Source organism: Primulina tabacum, chromosome 6, assembly GCF_025594145.1.
Source record: "Primulina tabacum isolate GXHZ01 chromosome 6, ASM2559414v2, whole genome shotgun sequence".
Lineage (NCBI taxonomy): Eukaryota > Viridiplantae > Streptophyta > Magnoliopsida > Lamiales > Gesneriaceae > Primulina > Primulina tabacum.
In genome coordinates, this window is record NC_134555.1 from 39,808,542 (window position 1) to 39,830,374 (window position 21,833).

Sequence of the window (21,833 nt, forward strand, 5' to 3'; positions counted from 1 at the left end):
AATAAAAAGACATACCTTCAAAATAAAAAATTTATAAATAAATAGATGTGATTAATTGTGCTTAAGTACACTTAATTATACATCTTAATTACGCTTAATTATGTCAAACTACAGTTAATCACTTTTTTCCGTTTTTCTCCGAAGCGAGACGTTTTTATCGAGCTTCAAACTTAAGCGCGTTTAAGCGGACGAGCTTTTTAGAACACAGTTCAAAATACATCTATATTTTACCCCAAAAATAAATAATAATAATAAAAAAAAACATCTATAGGTCCAACATAGCATGTGCTAGTGGCTATTTTAGCCGTTACTTAACATCATTATTTTTGTACCTTATGTTACTTTATATAAAATCTGTGCCCACAATTCATCGTCTCGTAGTAAAGAAAAAAAAATCTTTACTTTTCTTATTCAAAAAAGAAACATTTTCGAAAAATTTACAAGTTCCTTCAGTTTTATATTATATTTTCTTATCTTCAGGTTTCTATTTCAATTCGTCAAAATAATGATTAATTATGTGATATTATTCTAATTAATTATATTGTTTATTACATATCATAGCTATATATGAGATACAAATTTATAAAATAGGATTTTATTAAATAAATATGGAATATTTTAGTATATCGACCCCAAAATAAGCATTCTTAGGGGTTCTTACCTAATATTATAATAAATATATATAAGTTTTAAATAAGCTATAAGAGTTTATATATATATATAAGGAAAAAAAATTAGGCCTGCTTCTAAGTTCTACCATACGAGGAACAAAATCAAATTGGGCCTCTTCCAACTAGCCCATGGATTCAGCTCTTCCCTATGACCAATAAATTTGGTTTGTTAAGTCTTCAGAAAGGGTCGGAATTCGGAACACATCGTCCATTCCGATTCATGTATTTCTTATTATAATATAAGATCATGAGAATGTTTATTGTGAGACGCTCTCACGAATCTTTATCTGTCAGACTGGTCAATACCGATACTTTTAGCATAAAAAGTAATATTTTTTCATGGATGACCCAAATAAGAGACATGTCTCACAAAATACTACCCGTAAGACCGTATCACACGAGTTTTCGTCTAATAACATTATATGCGGTGAGAAAATCTATTCTCCACCAATCATCCGCTGGATTATTGGTCGTTAGATGCATGCCAAGATACCCAATGCATTTCGACTAATTAATAAGTACAGAGTTTTCCTATTTCAGCATAAATAATTCAAATTTTTTTTAAAGAAATCATAGATTCAAAAATTCATCCACAAGACGAGTATACAGAAACTGATCAGTAGTTCTTTCTTCTTCCTTGGATCTGAATTTTCAAACTATCAATTGCATCTATCAATCGGAAATGACTCAAAAAATATTCATGAAAACTTACTTGTGTAAATGATTTAAAGTAGAGAAAAAAAAAATCATGGAGATGTTACGGACTCAAAACTGTTACCTCTGTAATATCTCAACTGCAAAGAAATCTGCCTTTCATACTTGAGCTGGTTACGGAATTTTTCAATAAATGCATCCGCTCTTTTATCGATATCAACTTCCACGGGATGACTTTGAGTTCGATGGAGTTGGGGACTTGATCTGGGGTGATGATCATCACTCGATTCCGAATCTTCCGCATATTCCTTCAATCCTGGCTTCACCTTGAAGCTCAATCTCGATCTCTTGCCCGTTGACTTGCCTATCAAGGATGCGATTTTCCATCGATTAGCGTTGTAATCGAGTAAAACTTTGATCTTCTTCACCGCTTTCTTCAGCCGATCAATCAACGACTTCCCCGCCATTGTAGATCCAGCTGGGAGCTGTTTCAGATATATAAAATCAAAAGGTGAATCCAAGTATTATATTAGATTGTAAATATGTTGGCTCAAAAAAAAATCAGTGGACAACTTTCTTCAGCTTGATTGACAGCTAAAAAGATGGGGGTGTTTAGCGAAAACGATATTAGGTTTTAATATGTTGGCTTAATGTTTGATGTCCTTTAGCTATTTTTATAAAAGAAATAATTTATTTTGTAATCCATAAAATCAAAATTTATTTCGTCATTGCGACTTCGGAGGCTCAATGTGGGTTCCACCTACTTTTTAAAAAAAAACAACATTTTTATGATCATTCTTCGAATGCTTATCCTTTGGTTGTCATTGAATTAAAATATAACCAGATTATAAATATTTTCTTATACTTTAAAATGTTGTTTGAATATTTGGAAATCTCGGTTATTTCATATTTATACTTTCGAATATAAAAAGATTATGTTATCTACGTTCCATTTCATATGTAAAAATATGTAGAATTTATCTATAAATAACTAAATAAGTATAAATATAAACACACAAAAATTGAGAGTTATTCGCGGCGGAGTGATGGGATAATTCATAAAATACTAATGCTTCGAAGCACATGTTGTGTGCATGTACAATGTTTTTATAATTCATGTGATTTATATTTAAACGAGAATCAAAATATAATTATAAAAAAAATAATGAGGAACTAAACTGTCATGTTGATATATGAATTAAAAAAATAAATAGAAAAAAGAAAAGGCAAAAAAGCTCAAATATGAATAAAACTTGTAACTTGATGACTTAAGGAATAAAGACTGTATCCACTAATTATGATAATTTACATATTATATATATATATATTTATTTATTTATTTTAAAAAAACAAAAAATGATACAATTACATCAAAAATTAATTATTTTAAATGTGATATAGTTTAGATAAAATAAAAATAAATGACGTGGTTTAAATTATTAAAAACGTTACGATTATATCACAAGTACGTGGAACAACGTTTCTGATACGACAACACGCTTTCCTTAGTTTTTGAGAGAGAAAATAAAAACAATTTAACACTTTTGATTGACTGAATCAGAGCGAACGAAACACCCCCTCAGCTCCACCACTGCCCCCCAATCGTCCCAACTCAACGCGCCACCTCGAAACGGCTACTCTCTTCCACCTTGCTAACCAATTCTCCGTGATCCACCGCAAATATCATCACAGAAGACACGTACAATGTCTCACAGTGACACGATCCCGTTAAACTCCAGCTCCCAATCCGACATAGACGAGATCGAGAACCTCATCAACTCCTATCCCTCCACCGTACTCCCTGCTCGACCCCCTTCCCCTCCACGCGCCTCCATTCCAGTTTCGTCCGCGCCACCACCCCCTCCTCCCACCACTTTCATCCCCTCAAATCTCCCACCTCCCTCCATCCCCAAACCCACCCCTTCAATCTCCTCTGGGAAGCCCCCTCTTCCTCCACGCACCACCGCTGGATCCTCCTCCATTGCGCCCACAGGTTTCGGCTCTCCTCCGAACACTTTAACCGAGCCCGTTTGGGATACCGTTAAGCGGGATTTATCGAGGATCGTTAGCAATTTGAAACTTGTGGTATTTCCCAACCCGTTCAGGGAGGAACCTGGGAAGGCGTTGAGGGATTGGGATCTCTGGGGGCCTTTCTTCTTCATTGTTTTTCTTGGACTCGTGCTCTCTTGGTCTGCTTCCGTTAAGAAGGTAATTCAGATGTAATTTACTTTTATCAACTATTTTTAAAAATACACTTAGCTGATCTTTTCCTTGTTTACATATGCTATGTTATTGCGCTTATGTTTTGGCTATCTGAACTATGTTAAATGGCGTGAAATAGGCTTGTTGTTTTTTTCTTAAACGATAAGACGAACATTCTTGTACATTTTGCTGAATGGCACATTTGCTCGACAAGGCCTGATGATTTGAATTGATTTCGTATGCGTTCTTATTGGTTCAAGTTTTTTTTATAAATTTTGGATCTGACCATGTGACTTGCTCCTATGAATCGTAAGCAAATACAAAGTGACATATCTTATTGATTGCTCCCGATGAAAAATTCAGAGAAAAAATAGGTTTATCATGAATCCTTTGGGATTAATGGTACTAAAACCCTTGGCTGACATAATATGTCACGTATTCGGCAGAAGAAACGAAGGTCAAGGCTAAAACCAATTTTTTTTTCTTATTATTAGGTCAAGAACTCTTTCTTTCTTGTGTATGGACTTTGTTTCAAGTGTATAAGATGGTCTAGATCCTCACGCGATTCAGCATGCACAGAGTAGACTTGTGCTGTGACTACCTAGTTATGAATACTGTTCACGGCTTGCCTCGAATAATTATTTATGTTATTGCCAATGTAACATTTTAGATTGTATGTAAAAGCATAAATAAAATTAATCCAGCCTGTCACATGTCGGAGTAATATAAACTAGTGATATACAGTTTGATCTATCCTTTTCACATGGGCACATAATTGATTCATTGGATTCAACATGACAAACCACTGCCTACCCTTGTCTCTCTCGTTTATCGAGGGACACACATCCACGCACATTTGAAAATCCTTTAGTGTTTTTCTTTTTGAACATATCTTTCTATGCTCACTCTGTTTGGCCATTGTCTCCTAACTTCTCCTAACCTTTTTCATTCTGATACATAATGTAAAAACTTATTACTAGTTCTTTAACCCAAAAAACTCACCATTTCCAGCATAATGGCCTTAAGGAAAGGATCTGTTTGCTACGGGTGTAAATGAACCAAATTGAATATCACCAAAATTTTGAGGCTCGAATTTGAGTTCGAGTTCAATTCGAAACCCGAAAATTTTAATAGTATTGGTTCAAGTTCCAATCAAGACTCAAATTTGAGCTCGACTTGAAATATTTGAACATATTTGCAAGCTATTCGAAAATAAAGGTTTGAGATATGTTTATTTAATATATAATTATATTATTTAAATAAAATATTAAAGCTTGTGGACGATTTGGGAACTGTCGAACAATATAATTTGGTCTTGAGGTCGGCTCGAATTCAATAATTTTGAGCACGAATCAAATATTTTTTGAGTCGGCTCACTCAAAAGGCTCGTGAACATGTTTGTTTTTGTTACACCCCTATGTGTCACTAGAGTAGTAGGAGTCTTGCTCTCCTCACTCCTTTCAAAGAATAAAACTGTTGTCAAACTGACAGTGCTTTTATGGGCATGTTAAATGTGTACGTGAGGTAAAAGGTACCGTTAAACTTATAGTAACGGTTGTTACTTTGTTATTTTTATCATCACCGCCTTGTTTTTACTCGGACATTGTTGGTTGGGCAATCCCTAACACCTCTAAGCTCTGACTAATTTATTTCATGAAATAGCTGAGAATTATTTAGAAAGAAGCAAACTTTGAATTCAGTAGAAGATTCTAGGTAACACCAAGGGCGCTCCCGATGCCAAGTGTAACGGGGTATAATTCAAAAGGTTTTCCTAGTCTGCTAGCATTCCCAAGTACACCAATATAATTGGATAGTTTATTCTGACCTGAATGTTAGGATGCTTCGTGACCAATGTTAATTTTGTGGGTAATTCCAAGTGTGAGAGTCTTAATGAAATGACTCCTCTTTTTGGACTCCAATTCACCATAATTTCAGCTGTCAAAGACTCAAATTTCGGGTCGAGAAAGTATCCCCACACCGATCCCTTGGATTTCATAATATTATAATTAAATTAGCTAAATATTTGAATAGATATGTAACTATTGCATCACTGTCATTCTTGTCTCATAAAATAGATATAATTTGCTAGTGTGAAATCAGGGAGTATCTTTGTCAGAACAAGTCGATACGGAATGATTGTGCTTGTGCATCTAAAACAACTGACTTCTGTTATTATAGCTAGTCAAAGGGCGACAATGTTTCTTCGGCATTTTTCACTATTTCAATTCTTGTGATTATCGAAACTCTACCTATAAAGAGTAATCATAGAGGAGTTGTTTAAGATCTCTTGAGGTATTGTTTTGCTACACTAAAGATTTTACAAGACTGTTGTGACCTTGAGATATAAACCGGTGTCTTGATTCAACTTCTTTCAAGGCTAGTTGAGTTTCATTTTCAACTTCTGGCACATTGTTTTTTTGGCTTTCATGACTGTTAGATTTTAGTATTTCTGAGAATGTGAATTTCGTATATGAAACATTCACGTCACCTTGAAGATTTTGATTCTGTTTCAGACATGGAAACCATTTGCATCAACCTTTTTTTTTTCTGTTAGAAGTGAACAATACTTATTTAAATATGTACTGTTTGTTCACCGATCATTTGCTTCTAAAATTGCTTTAAATGCAGACATTTCAACTTATAACTTGGTTTTCCTCTAATTGCTTTTTCATATTTGTCCAGTCCGAGGTCTTTGCTGTTGCATTTGCTCTTCTTGCAGCTGGTGCTGTTATTCTAACCTTGAACGTTCTGCTGCTGGTAACTCTCGCTCTCTCTCTCCCCCTGTACTTCAAATTTTTTTATACGACCACAATGTCAAAACCTCATTGGTTCACATTGTTTTATATGTGTGCACGTTATTTTAGGGTGGACACATCATCTTCTTCCAGAGTCTGAGCCTTCTAGGATACTGTCTATTCCCGTTGGACATCGGTGCCTTGATCTGTATGATAAAAGACAATGTGATACTTAAAGTGGTGGTGGTTGCTGTGACATTGGCATGGAGTTCATGGGCTGCATATCCATTCATGAGTACTGCTGTCAATCCAAGGAGGAAAGCACTTGCACTGTATCCCGTGTTCCTTATGTACGTATCTGTCGGTTTTCTCATCGTCGCTATCGACTGATGCAGAAACTGTTGGTGTTTCTAGCAATATTTGATATCAGTTTAAACCTCTTGCTCCAAGTAGTGTTTAATCTTGTGTTTCTTGCTTATGGATGAATGACATGCATCATCATTATTATTATATATAATAAAAAACTTGGTAATGAACGTGTCATCAATCCGTAAGCTTGAAATGTAATTGTAAACACAATAATGGAAGAGTGTAATTTGGAGTGGTTGCAAAAGTACTGGCATGTCGATGCGTTGATAAACCATTTTGATTCCAATGGAGATTTTGACTCAAATAGGCTTTCTTGGAGTTCATCGCAAGCCTACCGAATTTATGTAAAACCTATATAGAAAGTTGGAAATAAACTTATGTACGTTGTTGTTTTGCTCATGTATTTATATGTTGAACAGTTTTTGCGTCCCAATTCTTCTTCTCCCTTTTAAGTTTTTACTCGTACACGATTGGTTTTGGATATGTTTTTTTACGGGAATTGTAAGAGTTTTATAAATAATTTTGGGATATTCTTTGGTTTTCTTCCACTATGTACTGTTTATACTTGTAGTTTTAGTAATTCTTAATTACATAAACAATATTCAACTACTTTCTGCCAAGTTGATTTCGAAGTACATCTAACATTGGTCATTTCACTTTCACATCATTGAACCTGTCAAAAATCATGTTATATCGTGCAGTTGGAGAATTAGAGCAAAGAAAGCACTAGGCTTATTGGCATTCTTTTGTGTATACTGGAAGTGAGAGAGAGAGATCGCCAAAGTGAAGATGCCGATGAGATATAACGTACATTACCATATATACGTACAAATTTCTAGTTTGCTAGTATAGTGGCAGTTGGCCAAATCTATGTCTCCATATACAATTCAATTGCAGCACTTCCTCCGGCCAGAGAGCTCTTCTAGACAAATCCATAAGAATTCCGTGCCCTTGCATTTCGGAGTTCCTTCAAAATAGAGAAATGGTGCTTCTACTTGAGGAGACTGCGAGGAGTTTTGCAGGGTGAGACTATCTAATGTAGTATCGACGGTTCATTGCCAGCATCTATCCGCCCATTCTCAGAACCAAACCATTTCACGCCCCTAAAATGTGGAAGCAACTCAGTCATTTATCAACCCCAAAAACCCCTTCTCGTCTGATTACGAACTCAGAAGAAGAATCCGGTAAATGGGGAGCAAAAACTACAGCAGCGAACCTCCTCGTCTTGGTATCATCAAAACTCCCACCTTCCTCGCCAACCCTTTCGTATTCCCTCCACAAGAATAACCTTGTATTCACGCAATTGGCCCACGACAATCCCAAAGCAGGGCAGACCTTCCTTCCCGACGAGTGCAAAATGCTCGAATTCCCAATCCTCACGTTATCCGCGTACTTCATCACATCCGCCACTTGGTTGGTCACCACGACAGCCATACCGAATTTCCAGGCATACCATTTCAATTTTGAAGATATCTTGAAGAATAGGTTTGATCGTCGCTTCAACTCAACTGGGGTGTTATTGAACTCCCCACGGAACAAAGCAGCGATTGAATCAACAACAATAAGCTTAATGTTCAACCTCGGTATGAGAAACTCTAAGCGAGGCAAAAGGTCGAGCAGGTGGTCTGCAGACTGAAGGGGCTGGACGAAAATGCGTTCCAAAGGGTTGTGAGCAAAATGGGGTCGAAAATGTGCTGATAATTGGTGGAGGCGGCGGATGGGGAAGGGGAATTCTGAGTGGAGGTAGAGGGATGAGGCGGAGAGGCCTCCGCGTGAGATGACAAGTTGCGCAGCGAGGAGCAGCTGGAGGCAGAGTTGGGTTTTCCCGGTGCCGCTCTCGGCGAAAATTTCGGTGATTGAGCTGCAGGGAATGCCACCGTGGAGAAGACGGTCGAGTAGTGGGCAACCTAGGGTGAGCTTTGGGTTGTCGGTGGAGAGAGGGTGGCGGAGGAGGTCTTCTGGTTTCATACTGGTCTCGCTTTTTGGGCGGTGAAGAAGACCTATATGTATTTTAATAAACGGATAATTCAAAAAATATAAATATTGAACAAACGTCGTTAATGTCAGAACAATTAAAGTTGTAAGTACGTATTTCTTCTTTGTTATCATTATATCTTATAAAATAGGTAAAAAATTTACACGAGACTCTCTCACAGATTGTATTTTGTGAGACGTATATTTTATTTGGATCATCTATGAAAAATTATTATTTTTTATTCTAAGAGTATTACTTTTTATTGTGAATATCGATACCCGTCTCACAGATAAAGATTCGTGGGATCGTCTCACAAGAGACCTGCTCTTTTTTAAAACATAAAACATTTGGAATATCTCTATTATATACCGTGTTTTTATTTACTCAATATATGATATGATACATATGTCGAATGGACGGCTCATTCAATCATAATATATAAATAAGTTTATCACTCAACGACACATTTATTTATATTATATATATGTGTTTTGCTCGTATAGAAACCATCTACCCGCCATTGTTTCATATGAACGTCCAAAAATTAAATTGTTTATTTGAATATTTTATTTAGCTGAGTACATCATTGAAAGAATCTTCAAAATTGTACGTTGGGCCGTAGAAACTTGTACATCGTTTCTCATCTTCAGTTCCCTCCGTCTTCTCCGATCTCTGCAGCAAATCCAAGAGATCTCGAAGCAAGCTCCATGATTTCGAGTTCCCCCAATCTGTAAGGATTATCAATTCCTCTAAATAAAACCTGGATTCTATTGATTTGCAAATCGAAGACCATAATGTCGTGCTTGGCAGTTTCCCTTCAACCCACAAGTGGACCCGATATCCTACTCCAAACTCGCGAATGGTTCCCCCCTTCCCGCGCTCTGATGGCCCTCTCCTTCTTCCGCCAAACACGCATCTCGTTCGCCAAGAATCTGCAACAATATACTGCCGATACCCCTTTTGATTCCATTGGCGATGATCCTTTGGCGGCGTCCTCCGGTCAGGTTATTGTCGGGGTTGAAACTCGCTACCGTGTTGTGTACCGCCTCGTCAACTCCATTTACGTTCTTGCTGTGACTACTATTGATGATTCTAATAATAATGTTTTCGATTGTATTAATATTGTTAATCAAGCTGTTTCAGTTGTGGTTACAGCATGTCGTGGTGTGGATGTTACCCCAGAAAAATTGGGCAAGAAATACGCTGAGGTTTATATGGCATTAGATATAGTTTTGAGGGGTGTTAGTAGCATTAGGCTTGCCACTATGCTGGCATCGATGCACGGTGATGGCATCGCAAAAATGGTGCATTCTGCTATTCATACTGAGAGTAAGATTCGTGGGGCAGATAGTTGGGTTAATGTGGAGCCCAATTCGCTGGATCATGAAGCCGGAGTGGAGTCCTTTTCACTGGTGTCTTTTGAATTACCTTCTGAGACATTGGTGGCAGGAGACGAGGTGGCTACGGCAACTTTAGGGTTTTTCCATCAGGGTGAGGAGAAGGAGTTGAATAAGGTTGAGGAGAATGAAGGAGAAAAGGATCCTTTTGCGGCTAGCGAGAGGTTGAATAAGCCAGAAGAAATGCTGATGGAAGGGTTTAAAAAGGATAAAGAATTGGGTGTTTCGGATGTGAGTAAGGCTCTTGCAGGACTTGAGGTGACTTCATTGCCTCCTGCTGCTGCCACTGAGTCGACACACATAGGTGTAGTAGGATTCGAAGGGAATTATGGTGGAATCGAGTTTGGGAATGATGGATCAACTTTGCCGGAAGATTTTGAGGGTATTAATGATGCTTGGGGTGGTGGATTGGATGCATCAGAGTTTGTTGGCCTGAAGAAAATCAAGAAGGATACGGGTCTTGGTGGCTTGGAATTGCTGGCGACTAGTGAGCCCCCGGCTGTTGGTGCAGCTAAAAGTGACGGTGCTGGGGATAAGATCGAAGATATATTGGTGAAGAAGACTGAAATGAGGGGCCCGGAAATGTATATAGTTGAAGAAGTAAATGCTGAGTTTAGGGAATCACTTCTTGCTAGAGTTGGGTTGATGGGCGTGGTGTACCTGAGGACGATGCCACTGATATCTTCTACAAATGATAAAGAAACCGAATTCTCTTTTAAGGTTGAAGGTACAGAAGGTGTAAAGAGATTAGTAATGCAAAGCTCTAGGGTTAGCAGCCTCGGTGATGGCTTGTTTTTTGTGAGGACTCCATACTCGAAGGAACCTCTACCCATTATGAAGTACAGTTTGCAGCCCCGTTTGACTCCTTTGCCTGTAAGGGTTAGACTTGTCAAACGCCTTGTTGGGGCTTTACTCTCGATCATAATACAGTACGTGTCAAATCCAGAATTGCCAGCACCCTTGACAGACGTTACAATCGTTTTGAAATTGCCTGTAGACCCAACTCTGTTAAAAGTGTCGCCAAAAGCAGTGATGAACAGGTCTGATAGAGAATTGAAATGGCTTATTGATGAGATTCCTTTGAAGGGTAAGCCTGGCCGGCTGCGGGTGAGAATGCCTGTGGATATTGGCGAGGATGATGATGGATCAGATCTTGAGATAGTCGGCTACGTCAAGTTTTCCGCCCAAGGATATAGATCTTTGTCTGGGGTTTCTTTAAGGCCTGCTTCTGAGGGAAAAACTGACTTCTACGAGGTTGAGCACAGGTATGCAAGTGGCGTTTATATTTGCAATTAAGCATGAACATTTGGCCTTTCATTTACAGGATGGTGCGATAATATTTGTTCTGTGATGAGTTTTGTTCCTTAGAAAGTTTGTAGCATTCTTTGAGCTTTAGACTTTCATTTAAGCTGATTTTCTTTGTATGATTTTTTATACCGTTATAGTTGTTGTTAGCCATTTTCATGATGTAATGGATCGTGAATTTTGTATTTTATGTGAATTTTACTTGATGTGAATCAATGTGCCTTTGCCATCTGCATAACAAATTGTGCTGTAGCTCCTCCTTTGTTTTGGTAAATTTCTTACGGGATTTAATCTTGGATTCTGAAACTTGAAAACAAGCTGAGCATATGCCTTGTCACCAGTTGCTGATTCACTCTTAATTATTGCTAATAGTGAACCACGAGTGACAAATATACTTTATTTAGAATTCAGGTGCTGACTCTACCTAGGGCGTTTTTTAGAAAGTGAAGGTAACTTGGGGTAGTTTCTTACCTCTTCATTTTAGGTTAGTTCTGGCAGGATTTATGACAAAATGGTGCTCTGTTCTGTGCATTTTGAAGTGACATTAGTGACTCTTCTAAAAAACAAAAAAATATTTGAATCTAATTATTGGATTAGCTGGCAGTCGGTGTATGTACCCTTTTGGCAATTGTTGTAATTGCTCATAGTTTATACTGGTATGGAAAGATACAGATGAAATACAGTCCAATATTATTCTACCCACAAACAGCTAAAACGATTTATTTGATTCTAGATTTGGGCAGTGCCGTAAGTGTTTCCAATGGTGTAGTTTGATACATCTTATTTTTCACATTTTCTAATGCATGACCTCACATGAAAAATCATATATGGCCCATTGGATCAACCTTGAGGCACTTGCCTAGGTTTGAATTAATTCAGAACTCAATTGCCCCCAAGGGCGTGATGGAACTAACCAGCAGTTCAAACATCCATGACAGAGCTTTCATCGTTTACATGTTTTACATGTGTGTTGCTTTGAAGCTGATGACCATTTATGTTGTTGCTTATCAACCAAGTGAAAAGAAAGAAAAGCTTGTAAGGATTGGATACTGTTCATTTGTAGTATCCTGAAATACAGTCCCACCTCCATTTTTGTCTTTCGAATATTTATAATATTTCTCACGGATTTTTATCATCGTATCTTAGCAAATGGATCCGCGGCGAATTACCATTTCTTATTTTAATGGACTTTTTAGGTTTTTGTTCCAACATATGCAGACATGCATTGTTGATGATGCATTCTGAACGAATTGATTCAAAATATTTTTTAATTGTAGGTTATGTATGTTTTAAATTTCTTACATAAATTGGTTTTATGACTTGAAATTTTTGAAAAATGGTCTATATAAACTAGGAGTAGGTCTCTTGTGAAACAGTCTCACGAATATTTATATGTGAGACGGGTCAATCCTACTGATATTCACAATAAAAAATAATATTTTTTTTTGGATGAGCTAAACAACTCACACAAGTTTTTGATTGTGATTTGAGTCTCTACTCTCTATCCGTAAAATTTATAAATTTAGAATAATGTTTAGTCTTGGTATAAATTGTGTTTTGGCCAACTTTATTTTTTTATGACTTAGTTTTCATTTTTTTTTTTAAATCATCATGTCGTATAATATTTCAGCATATAAACAGTCAAACGTCATCTTCCATCATTATTAATGGTACCGTAACATTTTAATATACCGAGTACGAACGATAATCGTACAGATATTTTTATTATTTTTTGATAAATTTAAACGAGCTTATTATAGAGGTCAAATATTGATTTGGGAAGTGATGGTGTGATTTTTTTTAATTGTGGAAATGACTAAGCTGAATATTGATTAATAAAAATCTTGTTATACCTTTGTTTTTAAATATATAAAATGATTATATAATTAAATATGCTGACAAAAAAATTGATTATATTAAATAAATTTTTATTAATATATGTAATAATTAAAGAAATAACAAATCAATAATATGTATGTAGGCATTTATAAGAAAACGTAAAGAATTACAATTCTTTAATTTTATTTTAATAATACATGCCACTAAAATAATAAAAATAAAATATAAGCACGTAATAATAGAAGGTGAAAAATTAATTATGCAAAAAAAAATGAGAGTATTTTATTTAGTAGAAATAATAAGCAAATATAACTTAGAAATCATTATATTAATGACTGTTTCTATATGCATACAACACATCACCTCAGCCAAAAATATTTGAGTCTAAAGAATCACAAACAAAGCTAGCTTAATGTCACAACACAAAAATTTCCCACCCCTCGGGGGTTTGGCACTGGCACGGGGAGGCAGCTAGTTTCTGCACATTGCTACCTTAAATTTGATTTTCCTTTTTTTTTCCCCCCATTTTGGCATCGAGTTAGCTTCCGGAAAACCCTTATAGTTTATTGGAGGAATGATCACCTTACATCACGCAGATATCTTCCTGTCATTTGTAGATTCTTCACCATGCTCTCGGTTTTTGAGCTGTCCAGAGATCCCTGAGAAAGGAGTAGTTTTAGTTTCACATCCGGGATGCTTTTATCCTTCCCACACCAAATAACCTATGGTTGCTTATGGCCGCAATTGTGAAAACAAAACAAAAAAGAGAAAAAAGAAACATACACAAATAATGTCAAACAAACCTGCTCTTGCACAATGGTGTGCAGAGTTCGGTGAACGTCACGCGCCATGCCTTTGGCATCACTGCAAACGTATATGTAGCCTCCCTCAGAAATTATACTCCAGAAAATTAGTGTTTTAAATTGCGGTAGAGACGGTTGCCTAGGCACCGCATAATAAGTTCAATATCTAAAAAAAATTAATCTGTTGATAGATATCAATAAAACCGCATAATGTTTGCGATCCACGATCAGAGAAAATTCAAACATACACGGATTTATTGAAAGTGGTGGAATACCTTCTCCATCATCTTGTGCTGCACATATTCCTTTCGATGGCCCCTCGCGTGAGAATGCAAGGACCAGCTCAGATATTATTCCACCTTTGACAAACTCGTTTAACTCTTCCTCGTAAATGTAGTCCTGTAGATTGCAGCAATTCCAGACTCTTACTATAAACATAAATATTAATATATTCAGGATTCACACCAACATTTGGCGGGTGACAAACCATTTTGCAGTTCCTGCATCCAAAAAATAATATGGCAGGACCAAGTTCCGCTCCAGATTCCTTCAAAGCTAGTCTTTCCTGAAAACACAAAAAAATTATTCACGGCCACTCATTCTTGACATAGGTCGTGACCCTTGACAATAGGACTAAGTATGTGGTGATAATGAAACAAGTCTACTCAAACCTGAAGGAAACCCCTGAACGGAGCCAAGCCAGTACCAGGGCCAATCATAATTAATGGTACTCTAGAATCAGAGGGGAGCTTGAAGTTAGAATTCCGAACATAAATTGGTGCCCAAACGCACTCATGGCTTTCTTCCAATGATATCGCATTCTGCGAAAAAGCCAACTTCAGATTTGAGGCATGAGAGAGAATTTAAAAATGGAGCTGATCACAATACAGTAAGATAAAATATCAAATAATATGGTAAAGGGTTCTAATCGCCTAATGCAAACTCTGGTTTTTACAAATTCTAAACGACAGAATCAAATAAATATTGCTTATTATACTATTTTGAATCTCAACCACTCAACCTATCAAGATAAAAACGTTAATCTGAAATTCAATTGGATAGAGAACAAATACCTTCATCCATGTTGAGCAGACACCCTTGTGGATTCGTCCTGTAGGTGTTTTCTCGTAAACTAACGCACAAGTAACATGGATTCTAGATGGTGCAATCCTGCAGAGGAACAATAAGAGATGATTAGTAACCTAAAGTAAAAGCTGGTAAAAATGGCAAATAGTAGAAGTAAATGCGAGGTTGCTTGAGTCATAACGAATATTTCCTTTTTTTTACTTGAATCGCAACATCTTGTTTCATCACAAGGAGGATAACATAATACACAAAATCCAAAATTTAGAAAGAAGGTTTTACCAACAATAACTGCAGACAACATTAATTCAGCAAGTGTCTCTAAACTCTTGTTAGCCTCAAGAAAACCACAGAGCATAACAAGAACTCACTTCGGGGAGGATGAGATTGAATAGAATCTGGCCTGAAGGCGTGGAGCAACTGCTGCAAAGAAAACGCCAAGTGGAGGCTTCGCTGACGGGAATTCCAACATGACCTCAAGTAGGCTTCTCTGATTTGCAACAACCCATTGTGCATATTCTTCCTGAAGCAAATGACACATGTTCACGACATGTACTCGATTTGGATAGGAAAGATGAGACTTCATCAATCACAAACCTTTCCAGCAGGGGATGAAAGATGTCTGAGTCTATTGGCATCACTTGGATCAGAAGCATAAGCCGCTAATGCAACCAAAGCAGACTGGAAAATATATGCATTAGTACCTTAATGTCTGGCCATGTGAATTGCACATAAATGCAAAACATAGGGATGCAGCAAACCTTCGCAAGACTGTATTTATATTATAACCTAGTATCACACAAATTATCAGTATTTAGTTTGGATACAATACTCCCTCGGGTGGAATGACCTACATTTCCCAATAACTCACTATAAGAATGTCCTTCAAACGATTAAAGAAACATAACATTATTAACACGTATTAAAAAAAAGAAATATAAGTGCAGAGAATGCAACAACTTATCTACTTGAAAGAGCACCATAATCACTCAAATAGAAAACTGGCAACACATTTCATAGTCTAAATTATGAAGTTAGATCGAGCACCTTCCATGCCTGTTACTAACTATAAGACAAGAAAACAAAAATCTGCAAGGGATAACTGACCTTGGTCAGCAAGAATTTCATCGACCACTTTAGCAATCTGGCATCCAAACATGACAAAACAAAATCAGAAAACTGTTAATTAAATGAATACTTTCAAATTAAAGTGCAATAAGTATAATACACAAACAATCTGCAAGTTGACGCAAGCATCTGCACATGTACATGCATACAATGGACAAACCTTGTTAAAATGTTCATATTGTCTGTTCCCAAGACCAAACACACCATACTTTAGATTTTTCAGCCAGGCACCTCTATCATTTCCCTGTGCCGCAAACTCGGAAACGAAGACTAAAATCTCAAGCCAAAGTGAGAAATCCATGAACATCAATTATTACTTGGATGTTATACCTCTCTAAACCATTTGTAAAATCTTGCTGCATTGTCCGTAGGTTCACCGTCTCCATATCTGCAACCAATAAATCCTTAACCATCTCAATGCAATCATATACCACATGATCTAGATTATGTCAAACCATAGTTGTCAAAGGCGAGGCAAGAGACGCCACCAGGCGAGAACCATATGCCTGGGGTCTCAGGCACAAGGATTCATTAAGCCAAGCTCAGGCGCTTGCCTGGACTAGCCTTGGACATAAATGCGACTGAGTGAATTTTTTTTGATTAATTGTTTAAACCAAAAAACTCAAACCCAAACCTAAGCAACAAAATGCCCCCAATACCAGAATTAGAAGAAGAAAGCTCTGAACAGAAGAACGAATTGAGAACATTTATATCTAAAACAACATTACACATCTTTTGGATGGATGAAGAGTAACAAAACATTGATGTTCATCAAGAAAATGAAGAAGACCATCAAGAAAATGATGAAGACCAAGAAGAATACAAGTCCAAAAGTTCTAACGAATTCGATGGAAGAAGATGAACTTGATTTGGATGACCTAAGAATTTTAATCATGTTACTAATTACTATAAACTTATTAATTTTTTTTGTTTTGTGAGACATTGTGACCTAATTATTTCATATTTAATATTTTTGTTTTAAGATAAATATATTTTTTTTAAAAATTAAAAAATGTGCGCATTGCTTCGGTAAGATGCATGCCTCGACTTGCGCCTCGCACCTCAGGCTCCATGGCCCTTGTGCGACTCGGTGCGTCTTGCGCCATTGACAACTATATGTCAAACAAGGAATAATTTCACCATAACACAACTACATCTTTGATAAGGATAATATTTCAAGGCACATACGTGGCCAGGCAAAAGAATGATAAAGTTTCCTTCTTGAATTTCTCATCATATTCATCATCATCGGCTGCATAATCATCCTACCATAACCAAAAAGATCAAGACCACAAATTGATAACTGTAGAACAAGCCGCACTTCAACAATGAAAGTAAAGGAAAATTCAAACAGAATCTTACCATATCGACCACTCTAAACTTGGTCTTTTCATATCTAGCTTTACCTTCTTCGACAAGTGCCTGTAACATAAAATTCTCACTACCAAAACATCAAAATATTAAATCTTATGTAAGAAATAAAAATCATGTTTACCACAATTATATTCCTTAAAAAAGAAAGGCTTCTGAAAGGAGGCAGACCAGTCAATATACAATGCAATTGAATCATACAATCAACCTCCACGTGGACCAAAATTCCCATACCAATTCACGCCCTTCATCTTGTTTCTAGCATTAACGGGACAATTCTTGACTTCTTGTCGATTCAGATGTTAAGGTACGACCATTTACATCAAAATGATATTTTAGGGCACGTGACACTCATCAAAATTCCAGTGATTTCATATTATTGGGGGAAAATCCAGATGAAATTTCAATATTTTTTAATCGATTAAGTACCTTCTGAACGTACAAGGATCAAGAATCCAAATGTAATTCAATACTTTTTCATGCCTTTGGTCCGTAAAAAGTAATCATCGGTCCATTTTACCTTGGCAAAGCCTTCAGCAGTACCAGTCTGAGTCCCGAAAAAGATGGTAACTCTCTTCTTTCCATCGTCAACGTCATCCAGCTCCAGCACCGCCTTGGGCACAACCAGCTTCGGCATCTCCACCGCCTTCTTACCTGATCCGCCCGCCCGCCGCCACATCACAACAATACATCCGATCATCACGGAGGTGGTGAGAACCATCATCAGCTCCCTATTCTCCATCAGCATCGCCACCAAGTCAGACGACCCATCAGAATTCTCGTGTTTCCCGCCCTTTAATATCGCCAATATCAATTCGAACGTCGAGAGCTTCTCCGACGTGGGTTCCATGAGTTCTTAACTGGGACCCAGTTAGATTTCTGAGAAAAAGTCGAGATCACCAATAATCCGTCGGCCGGCCGGCGGGAAAATAGTGATAAATCGATCTAGAACCCGAAATCGAATGAATTTCTGCCAATTTCTTGAAGAATCTTTTAGCCGAGTAAATGGATTTCGCGGGGAAATGGAAAGTGAGTTTGGAGAGACTGAGCTGCTTCTGTAAAAGGGGAACGATTTGAGAGAGGGGAGGAGGAGAGGCTGCATACAAACCCCAATCCAGCCACGCTGACCAAACCCGCCTCTTGGGTTAAACCTTCGATTAGAACGGCAACCATGGGGTGTTAAATGGGTGTTATAATCCCCATTTAACATCTCTATCTATTGTGAGTGGGCGGAGAGAGGGTTTTTGAACGCCACCGTGTCAGTTTATTTTTTAAAAAAATTGAACAATAGCCGTCACTGATTTGCTAACACGCGGGCCCCACGTGTTTTGAATTATTTTAATTATATTTTATATTTTATGAATGCCCCTCTGTCCGGTTATTTTTTTAATAAAATTGGACATTTAGCGACGGTTTTCTATTTGCGACGGATTTCCACAAACCGTCGCTAAACGTTGTTTCCTTATTTAATGTTATTTAATGTATTAGTTTTAAGTAGCCGTTGGAATATAGCCGTTGCAAAGTAGCCATTGGAATATAGTCGTTGCAAATTTCAATATACATAAACACCTTGTACTATACAATTCTTCATTCTACAAACATACCATTTGGCAAACACATACACTTGAATTTGTTTACTCCAAAATGTCTCAATATTCCAGTAGTTCAACCTCTAGCTCGACAAGTGAAAACAAAGTCCAAGTTGAAGTTGATGACGAAGATTATGATCCGGGGAAAGAGCTAATGTCATTAATACTTCAACAAAGTCGACAAATAGTTGAAGCATATCAAAGTAATAACGTGATGCGGCGAAGAAGAAGGTTCATCCAAATAAATCGTGAAGCCGGGCATGCGAGGCTCTTCAATGATTATTTCTCCACAAACCCGGTGTATCCAGATCAAATATTTCGAAGACGATTTCGCATGCGAAGAGAGTTATTCTTTCGAATAGTGAATGCACTTGAGGATCGTTCACCGTATTTTCAGCAAAGGGACGATGCTGCGAGAAGAAAAGGCTTGTCACCACTAAAAAAATGCACGGCTGCAATTCGTCAATTGGTGTATGGAGTCCTGGCCGACCATCTTGACGAGTACCTACGCATGGGTGAATCAACTGCCATCAAGTGTCTTTTCAAGTTCTGCGGATATGTGGTTGAACTATTTAGTGATCGATATTTGAGAAGGCCAAATGCTGATGATGTTCAACGTCTTCTTCAAATGCATGATGAAAGGCACAGGTTCCCTGGAATGTTGGGTAGTCTTGATTGCATGCACTGGGAATGGAAAAATTGCCCAGTTGTTTGGAAAGGTCAGTTTACAAGAGGCCATGGGTCACCGACAATCGTGCTTGAAGCGGTCGCGTCTCAAGACTTGTGGATATGGCATACATTATTTGGTGTCGCCGGTTCACGTAATGATCTTAACGTGTTGTACGAATCTCCCATATTCAATAACGTCTTGCAAGGAAATGCACCAGAGATTAGTTTCATGGTCAACGAGACTCAATATACGAAGGGGTATTATTTAACAGATGGAATATATCCGAAATGAGCCACTTTCGTTAAGGCTTTTCCTTGCCCGGATGATCCAAAGAGGAGGCTTTTTAAGGAAAGACAAGAGTCTGTAAGAAAAGATGTTGAACGAGCATTTGGGGTGCTCCAAGCTCGATGGGCAATTGTCAGAGGTCCAGCTCGTTATTGGTACATAAAAAAGTTAAAATATATTATGTTAGCATGCATTATTTTACATAACATGATTGTCGAAGATGAGAGGGTTCACATGACAAATTGGTACAACGATGAAGGTGACGAACCCGCACAACCCGTCCAGGGCTCAAATCGAGGATTTTATGAATATCTCCGAACAAATTTCGAAATACGTGACACTCATGTGCATCACCAACTTCGTGCCGACTTAGTTGAACATTTGTGGTCACAATACAACAACAATCCTTGAATTAGTATTTTGCATCTTCTCTTAAATTTAATTTATTTTCTTTTATTTTTATGCAAGTGTTATTTATTATTATATGTTGTACCGTTTTATTTTAGGTTTATAATAAATTTTTAATTTTAAATAAGTGACACTCATAAAATTAAATTATTTTACGTACTAAATATATAAAAATATATTATTATTAATATAAAATAATAATAATTTAAATTTCTTAAAAAATTTGAAATTGAATTTATTTAATTTAAAGTAAGAATAAGATGAATGAGTGGACAGCGGGACCTACAAATAATGAGTGTGAATGTTAAAATGAATGTGGGAGAATAGATGTGTTAATGTAACGTGTATGTGGCATGTGGACCCTACGATTTTTGATGAGGTGGTGTGTGTTATATATTGAGAAATCATCTCATTTTTTCCACTCAGAGCACCCACAATGGCGTGTTAAATGGGTGTTATAACACCCATTTAACACCCCTCCCATAACGCCCACTCACAGGAGAGAGAGAGAGGGGCGTTCAGTTGTTTGAACGCCCCTCTGTCAGTTTATTTTTTAAAAAAAATTGGACAATTTGCGACGGATTTTCAAAATCCGTCGCTACTTTGCTGACACGTATTTTAATTTTGTTTTTAAAATTTTAAATTTTGACTTTTTTTTCGATTTCAATTTCATATATTTTTTAAAAAATTATTATTATTTATTAAAATTAATAAATTTATTTTATTAAAAATTAATATGTTCGTTAAAACTAGAATAATGATTTAAATAATGTAAAAATACATTTAAAACATATTTATGTAATGAGTGGACTGTGGAACCCCATATATAATGAGTTTGAATGTTAAAAGGAATGTGAGTAAAAGAGATATGTTGTTATAATGAGTATGTGGCAGTGGACCCCACGTTTTTTTATGAGTTGGTGGGTGTTATTGTGGATGCCCTCGTGACATCAATAAATACTTTTTAATATTTATTATTTTAATGATAAATATTAAATGGGATATCAATTGTTGACTTTTTTTAATAGTAAAACTTGTATGATTAGCCAGGGGTTTCAAAATCAGACACGATTTATCAACCCGACACGGTTCAATCCAAAAAAAATCATGTTTTGGTTTGGGTTTTTTGGGTTCGGGTCAAATTTGATTGGACCTGATAGCTGACTTGAATAAAATGATTGAGTCGGGTAAACCCCAACCCAAGTTGACCGAAAATTTTAATAGTTTTTTAAAAAATATATAGTTAATAAATAGTGTCTACATTTTTATATATTATATGTCTGATAAAATATTTATTGTATATTTATGTCATATATTTTCATAACTTAATATTTATTTTGGACATTTTT

General features: G+C 36.8%; 4 protein-coding genes and 2 pseudogenes across 5 annotated transcripts; 3 read left to right on the forward strand and 3 right to left on the reverse strand.

The window, feature by feature from the left end:
- Nucleotides 1–1,417: 1,417 nt before the first annotated feature.
- LOC142550267 (uncharacterized) lies at nt 1,418–1,792 on the reverse strand. Its single transcript, XM_075659500.1, has one exon. It carries the CDS (start codon nt 1,790–1,792, stop codon nt 1,418–1,420), a length of 375 nt encoding a protein of 124 aa, XP_075515615.1.
- A 1,068-nt stretch (nt 1,793–2,860) lies between these two features.
- Nucleotides 2,861–6,770, forward strand: LOC142549486 (protein YIP4b-like). Its single transcript, XM_075658449.1, has 3 exons — nt 2,861–3,533; nt 6,210–6,284; nt 6,392–6,770. Exons 1-3 carry the CDS (start codon nt 3,030–3,032, stop codon nt 6,650–6,652), a joined length of 840 nt encoding a protein of 279 aa, XP_075514564.1. The 5' UTR covers nt 2,861–3,029; the 3' UTR covers nt 6,653–6,770.
- A 636-nt stretch (nt 6,771–7,406) lies between these two features.
- LOC142549484 (DNA repair protein XRCC3 homolog) lies at nt 7,407–8,660 on the reverse strand. Its single transcript, XM_075658448.1, has one exon. The coding sequence runs from the start codon at nt 8,597–8,599 to the stop codon at nt 7,757–7,759; it is 843 nt and encodes a 280-aa protein (XP_075514563.1). The 5' UTR covers nt 8,600–8,660; the 3' UTR covers nt 7,407–7,756.
- Nucleotides 8,661–9,146: 486 nt separating this feature from the next.
- Nucleotides 9,147–11,524, forward strand: LOC142549487 (uncharacterized). Of its 2 annotated transcripts, XM_075658451.1 has the most exons (2): nt 9,147–9,336; nt 9,417–11,524. In XM_075658451.1, exon 2 carries the CDS (start codon nt 9,491–9,493, stop codon nt 11,297–11,299), a length of 1,809 nt encoding a protein of 602 aa, XP_075514566.1. In that variant the 5' UTR covers nt 9,147–9,336; nt 9,417–9,490; the 3' UTR covers nt 11,300–11,524. The 2 variants fall into 2 exon arrangements, with proteins under 2 accessions (XP_075514566.1, XP_075514565.1); XM_075658450.1 differs by having other exon boundaries at nt 9,147–11,524.
- A 2,145-nt stretch (nt 11,525–13,669) lies between these two features.
- Nucleotides 13,670–18,684, reverse strand: LOC142550268 (NADPH--cytochrome P450 reductase-like; annotated as a pseudogene).
- Nucleotides 18,685–19,176: 492 nt separating this feature from the next.
- Nucleotides 19,177–20,487, forward strand: LOC142550270 (protein ANTAGONIST OF LIKE HETEROCHROMATIN PROTEIN 1-like; annotated as a pseudogene).
- The last annotated feature ends 1,346 nt before the right edge of the window (nt 20,488–21,833 follow it).